The sequence below is a fragment of the Podarcis gaigeae genome, assembly GCF_964106915.1.
Source record: "Podarcis gaigeae genome assembly, chromosome: 2".
NCBI classification, from domain to species: domain Eukaryota; kingdom Metazoa; phylum Chordata; class Lepidosauria; order Squamata; family Lacertidae; genus Podarcis; species Podarcis gaigeae.
Genome location: NC_139679.1, coordinates 30,017,537 through 30,033,003, shown reverse-complemented (window position 1 = coordinate 30,033,003; position 15,467 = coordinate 30,017,537). Strand labels below are relative to the sequence as shown.

The window sequence follows — 15,467 nt, the reverse complement described above, 5'->3', positions numbered from 1 at the left end:
GAGCGCCTTTCTAATGAAAGGCAAGTGATGGAGAAATGGCTTACCAGCTTTTTCTTTGCTTGTTGCCTTCTTGCCGGTGCTTTTGGCTGACTCTGAGCTCTCACGCCCCTCAGCGCACAGGCTTGGTGCCGATTCACTGGAATGGGGAACGTCACTGGAAGACCTCTTGTTGCGACGGCAGAAGGTGGAGACCAAGAGTGCAGGAGAAGGCTCTGTGCCTGTAGCAGAGAGGGGGGAGTTAGAAATCTCAAGCTCAGATGCAGGTGAAGACTCACTAAGGGTGCCTCCTGAATTCATAGGTTGGTGGCCCATCTGAATTTGCCTTTCATACTTTCTCCTGTGGCAATATTCATCTCCTGCTCTTCATGGTCATGTGCAGGCTGGCAAGATCCCCCTTGCACCTAGCCCAGAAAGCGCAGGACGTTCTCGTATGCCCGAAAGGAATGGCCACTGTGCCCAGAGCTGCGGGGAGTTTTATAACCAACCGGGCACAAGGTGCAGTGAAGCTGCGCCCAAGGCGCAGATTGCAGCAAGGAAATTGCTCCTTAGCAAAAGCCCCAGCATGGATGAGGCTCTGCATTAGAACCTCTGCAGGTTTTGATCTCCCGAGGCAAAACAAAACACGGAAGCGCATCAGCTACAACTGACGCTGCATTCCTCCCATCCAAGGATGCTTACACTGGATTTTGAAATCGGGTGGCAACATGCGGATATTAGACACTGCAATGTGGCCCGTGTCCCCATCGTCGAATTCTACCAGCACCGAGTCTGCATCATCCTCTTCATCGCTTGAGGAACCTGTGGGACAGAATCTGTGTTAACTTTGGGGACAGACAAACACACGCGCACATCTCAAGCCAGCTCTCCACCCTTTTCTGGACCAGGGACCTGGTTGCTCGCTGCATGCCTGACTCTTCCCCACCTTGGGGTCTGTATTGGCCAGCCCCTCTCACCTCGAATGACATTCCCTGGGTAGAGGCAGCGGGACTTCTGGCTCCAGTAAGCACAGACTCGGGTGCCAGGTGGGAGGCTGTGACTTGACTGCGGCCGCACATCCAGAACCTGGGAAGAAACAAAAGGTCCTGGTTGGCAGGTGCTCTTAGCAAGGCACTGTTGCTGCCACTACTGCCTAGCCAAGGGCAATGCTTCACGTTGTATATCATAGAGTGACTGTCAAGGAGAAGATGGAACAAGATTGGCAGAACTGGGTGTGTGGTGAGGCTCTAGTATTCAGGCACCGGCATTCCATGCCTTGCATGGCTATCTGCTCATCTGCCATGGTCTCCACTCACATTCTCTTTCCACGCATTCTGCCCAGACACCACTGAATGCTGCCCTTTTCCTAAGCTCCTTACTTTCCAAACACTCCAAAGATTTGGTTTGGAAAAACCAAAGTTGCTAACGACAGACAAACCGCAGAATCAGTAACTGGGCATATTTGATTAGCACAGTTTATTAACACTGAGCTGATGTTTCCGTAGTGTCAGAACTGCTTGGATTCTAAAAGTCTGCACCAAGTGTGATGAAGATGTCTCAGTACAACACAAGCATCAGCTAAGGTTGTCTCCTCACTGGGGGATGGGAGCACAGCACTATCAAAATGAACAGCAGCTTTTCATACATCCTGTTGGGCACTGTGATGCGCAGCTGGGAAGAAAGGGAGGTATCCTGTCCCTCAGAGCATTTGAAAGCAAGAAGCCAGGTGTGGCTACAAACTCTATGCAAGCCTTCCAATACCGGTTGGTGGAAGATCAACACTGAAGCTAGGCTGACCATGACAAATCCTGTGCACTGTGCAAGTGCATCTAATCCCTCCCAGTTAGCGTTGTGTTGTGTTGTCTTTATAGATCGCCTTTTGGTCCTAAAGCCCCCAAAGCACTGAAAAGAATAATGTAAACATGCATCTTGCCCTTCGCCCTACAACCACACTATCTCAGGCCCTGGTACCCAGAAGACATGCACCTCCTGAGTGTACCTTGCTTGCCTCAGCAAAAATGCTTCTCTCCAGCGTGCTGTGCCAGCTTGCGCTTTGCACATTGGCACAGGGGAGCAGCACTCTCTGCTCCCTGCCTCACAGGTAAATCCCAGATTCATGAATGCACCACTTGCTCTTGCTCCCAGTTGCATTCGCAGCCCAGCTTCTCCGCCCCCAATTGCCTAAGCAGGCCTGATTAATCCCAGGCCATGATCTGCAGGGACTCACCGCCTCCTGCAGCAGCTGCTCCTGGGAATAGATCCTCTGCCGGTTCCCTCGCTCTCCCTCAATGACGATGCTGTAGCTACGGGAGGGACAAATCAACGGCAGAGATTTATACAGCTGGAGATGTGAAAGGCTGGAAAAGAACTCAGCTTGGCTCATTCTGACAAGATGTGAAATGGGACATTCAATCCTCGGTTTGCGGGGGAGGGAACAGAGCGCTTGCCTTTTGGCCTAGCTCAGTGCAGTTGGGAGCGCATGATGCTCACTGCTCGGTCCACAGGTCCATATGAGTAGTAGGCGAAGAGCACTTGGTGCTCAATTTGGGGACAGGAAGGGTGCTAAAAGCTTGGTTCAGGAATAGCGGAAAAACATGCTACAGGGGTAAACAGCGCAACCCAATAGTATAATTACTCAGAAGTAAGTCTCACCTCTGTGAGGCTTACTTACAGGTAAGGAAACACAGGAGTGGTAGGCCAGTGCTTTTATGGAGCACATTTTAAAATTAGCTATTTTATGCAGGGCAGGTGGCTATTACTCTTATTCTGCAGACAGGTAAAAGCTTACCCAAGACCATACCAGAAACTTATAATAGAAGGGGCCTCTGAACTTTCACATCCATCTTTTCTCTGCACCACAGAGGCTACGGTGTGCTTTTTGTTCAGAGCAGCGGGGCAGGTAGGCAGAGGGAAAGCATTGGCTTTGAATTGCCAGGTATCAGGATGGAGATCACCTGCCACTCTGTTTGCGGGTGAGGAAGATAGGGCCACGATATTGAATTTTGAGGTCATGTGAACATTGCAGCATGTTGCCTTGGGCAAGGGTGGTGGTATTATTTTAAAGCAGAGATGGGGAAACGTGTAGTCCAGCAACATCCGGAGGGCCACCACACCTATCATCTCTGACCACTGGCCAAACTGGTTGGGTCTCATGGAGCGCCAGTCCCACAACATCTATAAGGCCATGGTTTTCCCATCCCTCCCTTTAAAGCAGGCTTTCCCCAAACTTGGGTCTCCAGCTGTTTTTGGACTGCAACTCCCATCATCCCTAGCTAGCAACACCAGTGTTCAGGGATTATGGGAATCATCCAAAAACAGCGGTAAACCCAAGTTTGGAAAACCCTGCTTTAAAGGAAAGGGTATTAAAGGGACTGCAACTGTGCAAGCACAAAGGAGGAAGGAAGCCCCGGAGAGCAGAGGAAAGGAACTGCCTGCCCCCTTAAATATCGGTGTGCTGCCATTTGATCTTGCAAGAAACGCCAACCCCTCTCTCCTTGCATCTCTTGCCCATGTTTGTGCCTGGAAAAATGGGGGTTCTTACATGTCTGGTGGCTGCAAACTCTTCACACTCCCGGCGTAGAGCAGGCTGTCCTCTTTGGGAATGAGCACGCGCAGTCCATCCTGGAGATCCTCCTTGTGAATGGTGCATGACTGGGCTGCAGCCAAACAAGGCAGAGCAAGGCATGAATCCACAGCTCACACGGCTCCCCCATTCCTTAAACCAGCATACTTCTCAACCATATATATAGTTTGGAATCTGCCTCCAGGATATGACAAAAACTATTATTAAAAAGGTATATCCAGCTGGCCAGCAAGCACCTTCGTTTAGGACCTGCAGCTCTTAAGACTGCATCTCTTGCAGCGAGCACACAACAGAGGGTGGGCTTGCACACTCATTAACAAACTACCAAGACCGCAGCTCTTGGGGGGATGTTTCCCCAGCCTCGTCCACACGTGGAGACTGGAGCAGAGCCAAGAAATGCACCCAGTGGTGTGGTCTCCAATACACGGCATCATCCCAGAGCCTTTCTGCACCTCCCAGCGACCCACTGCAGCAGTCTTGCTCTACACCCCTGTCTGCCCCGCCTCAGATTTCGCTTCAGCGGCAGCTTATGTACCACCACCACCACCCTCCATCTCGAATACTTTCTCCTCCTTTCGTCTGCCTTTGCTCTTGTCCAATGATCTGTGTGGTTCACACACATGCAGAGAGAGAGAGACTCTACTGGCCCCTGCTCCCACCTCCAGCAACTGAATGGTAAACTGTGAGGGAGCGCCAAAACTCACCGGGGGTCATGTCTTGCTCCGTACCAGTGGGGGGCATCTCCTCCTCTTCAGAGAAGCTGCTGTTATCATCAAACTCAAAGTGATCCTCAATGGCGAAGCTCTCCATCAGCCGGCTGACCGCCCGGCCTTTGCACTGGAAAAGCCAAGGAGAAAATGTATCGCACGTGACAAACTGTGTCTTTGCCCAAGGCGCGAAGGGATGGAACAAGGGTCTCCTAAATCCCGAATCAATAGTGAAACCTCTGCACCACCCTGACCTGTGCTAGATGGGGCCATTTCCCACTGGATGAATTCTCAGGGCAGCCAGAGGAGTTCCCACCCAGCAAATACCCTGACAGCAGCAAGGCAGATCCGAGCCATCAGCTCCTCCTTGGAGGAAAATGGCGGCAGCCGTAGGACCCTTAGGAGAGGGCAAGTGGTGCTGAACTACCCATGCCCTGCATTGCAGGAGGTGGCGGCCCTTTCCTACCTGCTTGCTGACCACCTTGTTCTTGACCTTGGCCAGCTTCTTGCCTTTGCTGAGGATGGCCTTGGCATTGCGGGGAGAGAGCGCCAGTGCCCCATTCTTTCTCTGCCAAGAGGGAGGGAGGAGAAAATGGGGTTAGGGAAAAGGCCGGCCAACACAGAAATCTCCGGGCAAAGGAGCAGTGCTCTACAGAGTACCTACCCTGACACAAATGGCTGTAAAGACCATCTTCTTTCTCTCTCTTATTTTAAAAAATGTTTTTATTTATAAATTTTTAACAAAAAAAACCCCAAAACATTTTAACAACATTTCTAGTTTAACAATCTCTTCATCGACAACTTTACCTCCCTCCATGGTTCCCCCAAAATTTCAATTTAGGCTGCGTATTATCGTTATTCTATACCTTTGCCTTATCACAAAGGAAAAACAGAAAGTTCACCCCCACTGCGGCCCTTATTCAAATCCTACTTACACGAGTTTTTAAGTATTCTGCAAACATTTCCCAGTCTTCTTTAAAACTGGCCTCTTTCTGATCTCCAATTCTACGCGTCCATCCTGCCAATTCTAAGACCCACCCCTTTCCTCAGTGCTTCATACCTGGAAGGGGCCCGTCTGCTTGGCAGAAACACTGCCCTGCTGCATCCAGCTCGCTCCAGCCCATTGGGTCCCACCTTCCTTCCAGGGACAGCGCCCCTGGCACCCCCCCCCACTCCCTTGAGGCACACCTCCAGTCTGGCCTTTTTGCGTGCATACTCACCCTGAGGGCCGACTGCAGCACCTTGCTCTTCCGCGTGGCTTTCTTGAGGCGTTCACTGTTGAGCTTTCCTGCATCGTCCCGGGTTGCAAACAGTCGGGCTTGGCTGCCGGAGAAGAGCCCCTCGTTCGCGGCCGATGTCCCAGGCCCGCACTGCAGCTCCTTGGCCTTGCTCTTCAACTTCTTCTTGCTGGAAGCCTCGCAAGATGCTGCCCGGCAGACGGGCACCTTCTCCAGCCTCCCTACGCCGGGCTTCACCGGGCGCCGCTTGATTTTGACTTGGCCCTCGGGACTGGGGATCCGGCAGGGCCCTGGGGGGATACAAAAGAGTTTAAGAGTTTTTGATACCTTGCCCTGGCCAGGTCTTCCTTTCTCCTTACACAGCCTGGCTCGTATAATAGGAATAAGCATAACACAAGTGCAGATTTTGGGCAGCCCCATATCCATTAGCAGCTTGTGAGCCAGTCTCATAGCCTTCCCCCCCCCCCCTTCTTTGGGGGCTTTGCTTTTGGTATGCAGTGTGATACCAGAAGCTGGATCTCAGAACCTCGCCTGGACGGGCGCCCCCAGATTCCCTGTAATTTAAGAGTTGGGCCCATATGAATCATTCACTGTCATCTTGCATCCATCCTTGCGCATGATTAAAATTAGGGCCATGCACATACTATTATACCTTTAAAGCACATTCTCTCCACTCAAAGAATTTTGGGCACTGTCGTTTAAGAGTTGCTGGGAACAGTAACTCTGGGAGGGATAAACTACAGTGCCCAGAATTCTTTGAGAGGGAAAATGTGCTTCGAATGTGCTTTAAGGGCATAGTGCATACACAGCCACAATTTGGCAGGATGGACTGACTGGGAAAACAGGAGGACCCGATGCAATCTTAAATTATTTTCTTACCAGGCTTCAGTGCCTTATTCTCTGCCAGCTGGGATGAATCCTGCATCTTACCAATAATGTTTTGCCACTTTTTGTTTCATATTACCTAGCAGCCCCTGCCTCTCCTTTTTCTTCTTTGCCTTCTGATTCGCTTCCATCTTCACCACCGAGGAAGGAGAGGGGCCAATCACAGCAGGGTTTACTGTCATGTGAAGGGTGGAGCTGGTGTCGCTGGTCAAGTCGTCAACACCACCATCGTCGTCGCTTTCATAGTCTTTGTGGCGATTGTCATCTGCGGGCAGAGAGGAGAATCAGAAGAAATGGGAGGGAGGGAGGGAGGGAGGGAGCAGGCCATCTCAAGATGGGGGAGGGACTCAGAGGACATTATGGACCATAACAGGGAGGGGATGCAAGGCATTCTACATGATGCCTCCCTACACTGATGTCCAGGCTTCTGTCATCAAGGCACACCCAAGACAATTGCTGCGTTGTTTTTGAGGCCTATATACCCTAACACGAACTGAGAAGCGAGAGTTCAAAGCCAGCAGCTTGCAAAACATTTTATACATCTTGTTTGGGGCATTTTATTGCACTGCCTCTTTTTTAATGAATTTTTGGCAGCAATCCACCATTTGGGAACCATTGGATTTGAGGACTTAATGCAGGAGGAGCCCCTGATAAACTGCCCTGGGGTGCTCATCATGGGTACAACAGTGGGGCAGCAGCTCTTCCAAACGTAACGAAACAAAAAACCCAGGCACACAACTTGGAGGGTGTTTTGGGCCCCCCTCTGTCAACCCCGCAGCAAATCTGGCCTGCGTATCCTCCTCCCCCTCTCCCAATCTTGAGTTCTTACATCCTGGCTCTTGCCCCTCTTGACAATGTCCCTTTGTTCTTTTGGCTTTGGGGAGTGGAAGCAGGATTTCTGTCTCAGCCTTGGCTTCCTGATAAGATGCCCCAGAAGTTCCAAGGGAAACCCATAAGGCTGCAGTCAAACAGGAGCGGACATTGGCCCCAGCAGAGGCCAGCACGTGCAGCTATTTTTAAATTCCACAGCTTCCTCTGCTTGCCAGGAGGAAATGCGCTGAGCGGCAAAAGCTCCTGGCCAGAGCAGAAGATAACAGGTTTTTTTTTCTTTCTGGAGGATGAACTTGCTCCGTGAACGGCTTGGGAGCGACAAATTGCGCTTTGCCTTTCCCTAGTGGGAAGGTGGGAGGGCCGGTAGGGATTCTGTGTCTTGGGAGTCCAGCACACTGCCCTACAGGACACACACATACTCCCTTTCCACAGGGCCGGAGGTCAGCAATTGTCCCAGGGCCTGTTTTAGCCGTGACAGATACAGCAAGGCAACAGCTGCAAAGTTACTAACATCCTCTTCACCTCTTACTTATTTAAGAACATTTAGTTACTGCTTGATTGCAAGAAAACCACCAAGTGGTTTACAAAGATAGAAAATAAAACAATACCGCTGTGGCTAAAACTCAGTTAAAAACAGGTTATTTAAAAAAAAAATCCAGAAGAAAATTAAAACTAATAGTTGCTAAAAAGAGATGAAACACACAGCTACATGTCTGAAGAGGTTTGCCTAAAGAAACAATGGTTTAAGTAAGGTAAAGGGAACCCTGACCATTAGGTCCAGTCGTGGCCGACTCTGGGGTTGCGGCGCTCATCTCGCTTTATTGGCCGAGGGAGCCGGCATACAGCTTCCAGGTCATGTGGCCAGCATGACTAAGCCGCTTCTGGCAAACCAGAGCAGCGTACGGAAACGCCGGTAATAAGAGTACAGTGAAAGGCGCTTGCCTGTTGTCAATAGGCAGGGAGTTCCAAAGTGCAAGTGCTGCCACACTAGAAGACTGATTTATTTTGCAGCACCTGTAACAGTGCCACTTCCACAGATCGAAGTGGTCAAGTGCAATATGAGGCAAGGTGATCCTGCAAATCATCTGCTCCCAAGCTGTTAAAGGCTTCGTTTACTAATAGCAACATGCTGGTAGCAAACAGGCAACTGGTGCGCATCTCTGACAAGAAGTGCCAACAGGGTCTACAGCGTTGCCAACCTTTGCTTCCCAGCAAACCCCACCCTTTTCCACCGCCACCCATACCTGCATCAGTATTTCCTGTGCTTGGCTTGACCTCTGAGGTAGTGAGGTCCTGCTGTGGGTATTTGGCAGAAGGCGTTGCTTTGGAGCTCTTGGGCCGGGAGAGTTTCTTTTGGATCCTGGTACCAGGGCTGGGCTCTTTCCGTCGGAACGGGCCAATGTTTGCAGGCAAGCCTTTGCTCTTGACCTTCTGCTTGAGATGGGAGACCTTGTGCACCACGGTGGAAGCCAGCTTGTTTTGGGAGCTGCTCTTCTTGCAGCGCACCTTCTCCTGCAGCATGGAAACAAACACGAGTCACTACGGTCCAAAAGCTGCCTTCTCCGCCGTCTCCCACTCCCTCCCGCTCACATCTGTTTCTTACAATCAGGGTACATTGGAAAGGGCGCTGGGGAGCTGCTGCCAGTCAGTGTAGACAGTACTGAGTAAGATGGACCAATGGTCTGGTTCAGTAGAAGGCAGCTTCCTATGTGATCGGTAAAATGAAACTCTCAAATTGTACAATTGTGCACATTTCTGCCTTACTTTGCCTATGGGGGGGGGGGGGAGGACCGCAATATACTGGAAGATGAAGGAGATGCGAGTGTCTCACATATGAAGATACAGCATCCCAGAGATCTCACTAGGCCAGTCCTCAAAGCCTAAAGCATCGTGGCTGATGTGGCGAGTGTCTTCCCCATCTGACTGGCTTTGGAAGGCAGGGGCAGAATGTCAATGGTTCTGATCAGGCCTAGCTTGTTCACCGACAAGCTACTTTTTACTCAACGACCAGGAAGGTGAAAGAATGAAGAGGATGGCTGTGCTAGATAAGGCTCTGTGCTGGACTCACCTGGGAGTTTTTAATGCCACCATAAGCAGTCTCTGATATTTTCCTTTTCTTCTTCTTCGGCTCTCCCTCAGCCCGCAGCTCTGCACACAGCAGAGATAAGCTGGCCTTTACTGACCTGTGAATGGGAAAGAATGCTCAGTTTGGAAAAAGCCCAATGGAAAGACAATTCAGCTCACTGACTCCTCCATTTAGGGGCTGGAGGCCATAGGGTGATAAGGTGCAGAGGTGGAGCCTTACACAAAGGGAGGAATTTTTACCTAGGTTTTCAGGATGGAATGAGCACACACACACAGACGCACACACGCCAGTTCTCAGCATCTACAATTCCATGCAGCATCAATTACCATAAAACGTTGGTTCAAGACTTTAAGGCTATATGAGAAAAAACTATGGGGGAATTCTTGTGGCTACTGCTGCCTGCCTTGCCCCCGCGCTCCTGTCTTCCATTTCCTTCCCCCAGTTAATTCACACTCACTCCAAGTTCTCTTCCATATACAAGGGTTAAAGTGTGTTGGGTCAGAAGGACACATGCAACTTTTAAACAAACTTGTAAAATAGAAGCCCATTTTGTGCTGAGTTTTTTTTTGGTTTGGCACAATTTATTTTGAGCGCGAAAATCAATATTGCTTTGGTCTACAGGATCTGGGAATTTCCTTCTGATAAAACAGTATGGAACTGCCTCATTATATGCCCCGGGATGGAGAGTGCCGGGCAAATGTTCAGGTTCAAGTCCCCAGTCTCTACCCTTTGATCCAGCTGTCTTGGTGCTGGGTGCTCACTAAAGTTTCTAAGAAGCTCAGAGCATTTCTTCTGCCTTTGGGGAAGAAGAGCTGGAAACTTCCTCCCCCCCCCCCCCCCCATTTCTCCAGAGCAGGAGGGCACAGCAGGAACTAGGTGCCAAGACATCTGGGTTTTATTGAACTCCACTGTTTCCTCAGGAAGCCGCTTGGATGAAGCCTGAATTGTGGTAGCTGTGTAAAACAGGAGACCCAATTTCTCCTGACACATACAAGGACTAGTTAGTATTACTAGGAAAATGTTAGTATTACTGAGACTGTGACAGGCAGGGGAGGTGTGTGTGTGTGTGTGTGTGTGTGTGTGTGTGTGTGTGTGTTTAAATACAGCTCTATGTTCTATGCACACATTTACACCTCACTTGAATTCTGCTTGCACCTCTGTTTTCACAGAGAGAAAAACCAGAACGCAACTTTTAAAACAGAACGGATCACATACAGTGGTACCTCGGGTTACATACGCTTCAGGTTACAGACTCCGCTAACCCAGAAATAGTACCTCGGGTTAAGAACTTTGCTTCAGGATGAGTACAGAAATCGCGCGGTGGCAGCAGGAGGCCCCATTAGCTAAAGAGGTGTCTCAGGTTAAGAACGGACCTCTGGAATGAATTAAGTACGTAACCAGAGGTACCACTGTAAAGCAGATAGAATTGGGCATCTAAATGTGGCCAAATCAAGTTTGCAAACCCTTTCCCCAAAGCAGGGAAGGTTTACATTCCTCCCTAAGGGGTGAGGAGACTGAATGGATTCCCTTTGTGAGTTGCTCAGAAAACGGGGAAGAAGAGATCATTACTGAGTAAAGAGCCCTGCTTTACAGCCTTGTCAAATGTCACCCATCTTCACCAAGTGAAATTGAAACATGCCTCCCTTATGGGTCGAAAGGTGTATGAGGGTTTATGCGGGGAGTCTAGCAGGACAAGGTACTTCCGGGGGGTGGGGTAGGTAAAAGCAGCTGGAGGGTCTTGTCCGCAAGACATGAGTCTGAGCTGACGCCAGTGTTGGATACATGCCCCCCCCTTTTCTTTCTTTCCCGTTTCCCTTAGGTGGGGGGGAAGATGGCATGCTGCATACCTCCCACAGGTCCTGTTGCTGCTTTAGGAAAAGGGAGGAGGAGATTCCTTGGACTTTTCATGCCTTCCAGCAACATTCCGGAGCGGCTGCCACTTCTGCTGCAGCTCATTAATTCACCAGCTATTGGGAGGGGAGGGGGGGGACTTTGGGACAATCGCTTCTTTCAGCTGAGCTTGTCAGAAGGGTTTATGTGCAAGGGGATTGCCAGAGGAGCTACAGCGGAGCTCCTGCCCGGGCAGCTTAACTCCCTCAGCACCGGAGGGATGGCAGCACAAGTTGCGTAAGCAGTTTCGGTGCCGCTGCTCTTGCGGTCTTGGCTCTGAGGGAACAGGTTTTATAGGCGTGCGTGGGTGGACATGGGTCTTGGGGGAACTGAGAAGCTAGGTGAGGCATGCCTCTCTCTGATATGCACAATGATAAGAGCCCTGTTCAGGCGCTCGTGCAGACTTATTATTACCATTATTGTTATTTTAAAGGTAAAGGGACCCCTGAGCATTAGGTCCGGTCGTGGCCAATTCTGGGGTTGCGGCGCTCATCTCGCTTTATTGGCCGAGGGAGCCGGCGTACAGCTTCCGGGTCATGTGGCCAGCATGACTAAGCCACTTCTGGCAAACCAGAGCAGCTCACAGAAACACCGTTTACCTTCCTGCCGGAGGGGTACCTATTTATCTACTTGCACTTTGACGTGCTTTTGAACTGCTAGGTTGGCAGGAGCAGGGATCGAGCAACGGGAGCTCACCCCGTTGTGGGGATTCGAACTGCCGACCTTCTGATCGGCAAGTCCTAGCCTCTGTGGTTTAGACCACAGTGCCACTCGCGTCCCTGTTAGGGTAGAAGTACCCGCCCCAAAAGCAGATGAATTTATTTTCATATGCAACAGCCGCAGCGAGAAAACTATATGCACAAAAATGGCGAGATGCGGTAGTACCTACTAAAGAGGATCGGCAGGTGAAATTGACGGAATATGCCGAACCAGCATGTTTAACAAGTAAAGTCGGTGATCAGCAGACTTTTAAGGAGGAGTGGAAAATGTCTGTAGATCATTTAAGGAAAAAACTATTGTAAACATGTTAAAACGCAAGTAGGCTTTGAATAAGAAGAGGAGTAAAATCATATCTGAGAAAATTGTGGTGTATAACATGCAGAAATATTTGAAAAAGTTGGAGAAACCATGGAGGGGTGGAGGGGAAGTCCAATGCTAACTGGCAGTTAATTGGAAAATGTTGAATTTGGGGTGACTCCCATTTAGCTGAAAGGGCTTTGAAGCCTCTGCAATAGGGGACCTTAATAAAAGGGTGCCACCGAGGTCTGGACTGAAGCTGGCATAGGTTGGGATGTTGGAGGCAGGGCTTGTGTGTGTGTGCCCTGTTCCCCTCCTCAGTTATGTGGAGCCTGTGGCCTTTCAGATGTTGCTGGACCACGGCATCAAATATCCCTGTCCATTGGCTACGGTGCCCAGGGCTGATGGCAGCAGAGTCCCCAGAAACATCTGGAGAGTCACAAGCTTTCCTATCTTCAGTTTAAGTCAGTGTTTCCCAAACCTGGGTCTCCAGCTGTTTTTGGACTATAGTTCCCATCATCCCTGACCATGCTAGCGAAGCATGATGGGAGTTGTAGTCCAGAAACAGCTGGAGACCCAAGTTTGGGAAAAACTGGCTTTAAGCCCTGATATGTTCACACAAATGCCTGAATCAAGCTATGAAGATCTGGAATTCTGGAAGAAAATCACCTCAATTCTGCAGTACAGTGGTGCCCCGCAAGACAAACACCTCGCAAGACGAAAAACCCGCTAGACGAAAGGGTTTTCCGTTTTGGAGGCGCTTCGCAAAACGAATTTCCCTATGGGCTTGCTTCGCAAGACGAAAAAAATCTTGCATCCCCCCGCGGGCTTTTTTCGCCCTTTTCTGAAGCCGCTAAGCCGCTTATCAGCTGTTCCGCTGATAAGCCGCTTAACAGCTGATTGCTGGAAGCCACTTGACAGCTGTAGCGCTAATCCGCTAAGCTGTCAATGGGCTTGCTTTGCAAGACGAAAAAACCGCTAGACGAAGAGAATCGCGGAACGAATTCTTTTCGTCTAGCGAGGCACCACTGTATTAAAACTCAATTTATGCAACTGGATTAAGCAAATTACAACGACTATGCTTTCTTTTTCCCCTCTTTTTTCAAAATTCTGGGTGTTTGTTCTACTTAAGGAGCAGGGCAAGACCTGTAAGGACTCGTGGAAGAAATGTGAGAAGCAGGATAGGTCTCTTGAAGAGGAGGAGGACTGGGAGCCATGGGGAAGAATTAGGAGTAACATGGAGTTAAGTTGCCTTGCCCTCCTGACCAATGCAAGCCCTCTCTGAGCCAGCTCTCCCATTTTCCTGCGGATGCAATGAAACTTCCACGTAGATTATCACGTCTGATGTTCCTGCATGTACTAATAAGCTAAGAGCTATCATAGATTCCCACCATATGCATGCCAACTAAATGTGCATCATAAAAATCTGAGGGAATGATCATCGCATTAATTCCTAACACAAAGTACCTTCTATGTAGGACTCTGGTAATGTGCAAAGCGATCCTAAGAGTTTGGCAGAAACAGCCAGCACGGTTTTGAGCTGTTTCTTCATAACCAGCACTGGGACAAAACTTAGCTAAGGAAAATGAGGTGCAGAAGAAGCAAGGTGAAATTCTCAGGGGGTCTTTGCAAACTATGGGATCGGAGTTAATCTCTGCGCTCTGTAGCATTGCTGCAAGCACGCAGTCTCCTGCAGCTGCTGGCAAGGACTGTTGGCGTATCTCGGCCATGGCTGCATGCGTGTGCATACTGTATAAAATACAAATTCTGCACCACAGAAATTAGAATTCCGTGACCTATCTGAATTTGAGCATGTTTATGCATTTTCTTTTATTTTGCATAAACTGATCCTGGGACATTTGCCGTTTTAACTATATATTAGGACACTACAGATCAGCCCCAAACCACTGCTGAGCAGCCTTTTCTGCTTTGGGGAGAAACCAGCTGTGTAACTTTCAAGCAGATCTTTGCAGCGATAAGTTCTAGAAACGTGCTCTTGAAAAAAGGAAATTAAGCCGAGAGTTCTGTTGGAAGCTGAGCATTCATTCAAGCTGAACTGAATGCCTAGTGCCCTTCTGTGCTCCCTTGGAATTGCAGCACATGCAAAGCCATGTTCTTAGAGGAGCGAGGTAGTTGTTCCACAGGCATCTGTGCCTGGCTCTTCCATGGAATAAGCCATGGCCCACTGGCCCAGTAAAACCCAGTGGAGGAGAGCGCCAGGATTCCTGCGGCTAGTGTGTACTCACTGCTGCCTTCTCAACACTTCCTGTCTCCACAAAGGGCAGCGTGTCTGTGTGCAAGCTACATAGAGCAAGCTAGAGGAAAGCCTGGATCAATCTCATCCGACACACTGAAAAAGAAGCAACGAAGAGACACGTTGCTTGATGTCAGGAGAAAAGGAGCAGGAAGCAAAAGCAAAGAGAACAACACTCTTATGTTTCAAGCAGAATCAAGACTAAAAAATAGCCAGAGGAGGTGCACACTCCCTACCCATAAACAAGAATCAAATTAAAGAATCAAGCCTGGCCTAATCTGAAGCAGGCCATCCATTTTTTCTTTTTCTTTTGACACCTTCTAAATCAGCCTTCCCCAATCTGGTGCCCTTCATGAGTTTGGGACTAAATGTCCCATTAACCCGGTCATGCTGGCTGGTGGGATTTGTAGTCCAAATACAAGTTGGGAAAGTCCATCGCAAAGGATCCGCTCCGCATCACGTCGGCAGTTCTTTCACAAGCAGCGTCCTCCCAGCATAGTAAATATGAAATGAATTAGCTCCCTGAAGGCTTTGTTCCCATCCCCCCCTACTGCTGGCTGGCTTCCCGCTCGGATCTCCAGCGCTCGTTAGTTCTAATTGCTCCACTCCGGCACCCAGAGAAGCCGCCTCTTGTTTGCTCCACCCTGGGAATGCAGCCCAGGGTTTGAGGCCGCGCAAACCCTCTTTCCCCCTTCCCCGAGACGGCTTCTGTTCACACTCCTCTCCCGGGCCTTGCCCCCTGCACCTCGACCTTCTGACCCGGGGCTGACCCTGGAGCTGGTGCCAAATTCCATTCCTGCGGCTGCAGCGGGCGAGGAAGGAGGGAATTCCCTGACAAGCAGAGGGATGGGAAGGGAGCAGAGCACCCTCAGGCAGGCAGGCAGGCAGGCAGGCAAAGGGCCACGGGCAGAAGGCGGGGTGCGGAAAACAGGCCAGCAAGCAACTCGGGGCTCCAGAGAAAGCCAAGCTGCCCATCTTCACACCTCGGGCACCAGCGGGC

At 50.0% G+C, this 15,467-nt stretch overlaps 1 protein-coding gene across 8 annotated transcripts in view; it reads right to left on the bottom strand.

Moving 5' to 3' along the window:
• The window catches only part of BAHCC1 (BAH domain and coiled-coil containing 1), a 117,535-nt gene that overhangs the window by 6,194 nt on the left and 95,874 nt on the right, over positions 1-15,467 (bottom strand). For 7 of the 8 annotated variants that reach the window (XM_083727339.1, XM_083727338.1, XM_083727340.1 and 4 more), the window contains 11 exons: positions 9,289-9,403; positions 8,465-8,732; positions 6,469-6,654; positions 5,487-5,794; positions 4,733-4,834; positions 4,264-4,396; positions 3,518-3,632; positions 2,204-2,279; positions 954-1,062; positions 679-798; positions 45-218 (listed from right to left, as the gene is read on the bottom strand). In XM_083727339.1, the coding sequence (XP_083583465.1) occupies positions 45-218; positions 679-798; positions 954-1,062; positions 2,204-2,279; positions 3,518-3,632; positions 4,264-4,396; positions 4,733-4,834; positions 5,487-5,794; positions 6,469-6,654; positions 8,465-8,732; positions 9,289-9,403 (1,706 nt within the window). The remainder of the gene's footprint in view (positions 1-44; positions 219-678; positions 799-953; positions 1,063-2,203; positions 2,280-3,517; positions 3,633-4,263; positions 4,397-4,732; positions 4,835-5,486; positions 5,795-6,468; positions 6,655-8,464; positions 8,733-9,288; positions 9,404-15,467) is intronic. The other variant, XM_083727342.1, reaches the window with a different exon arrangement.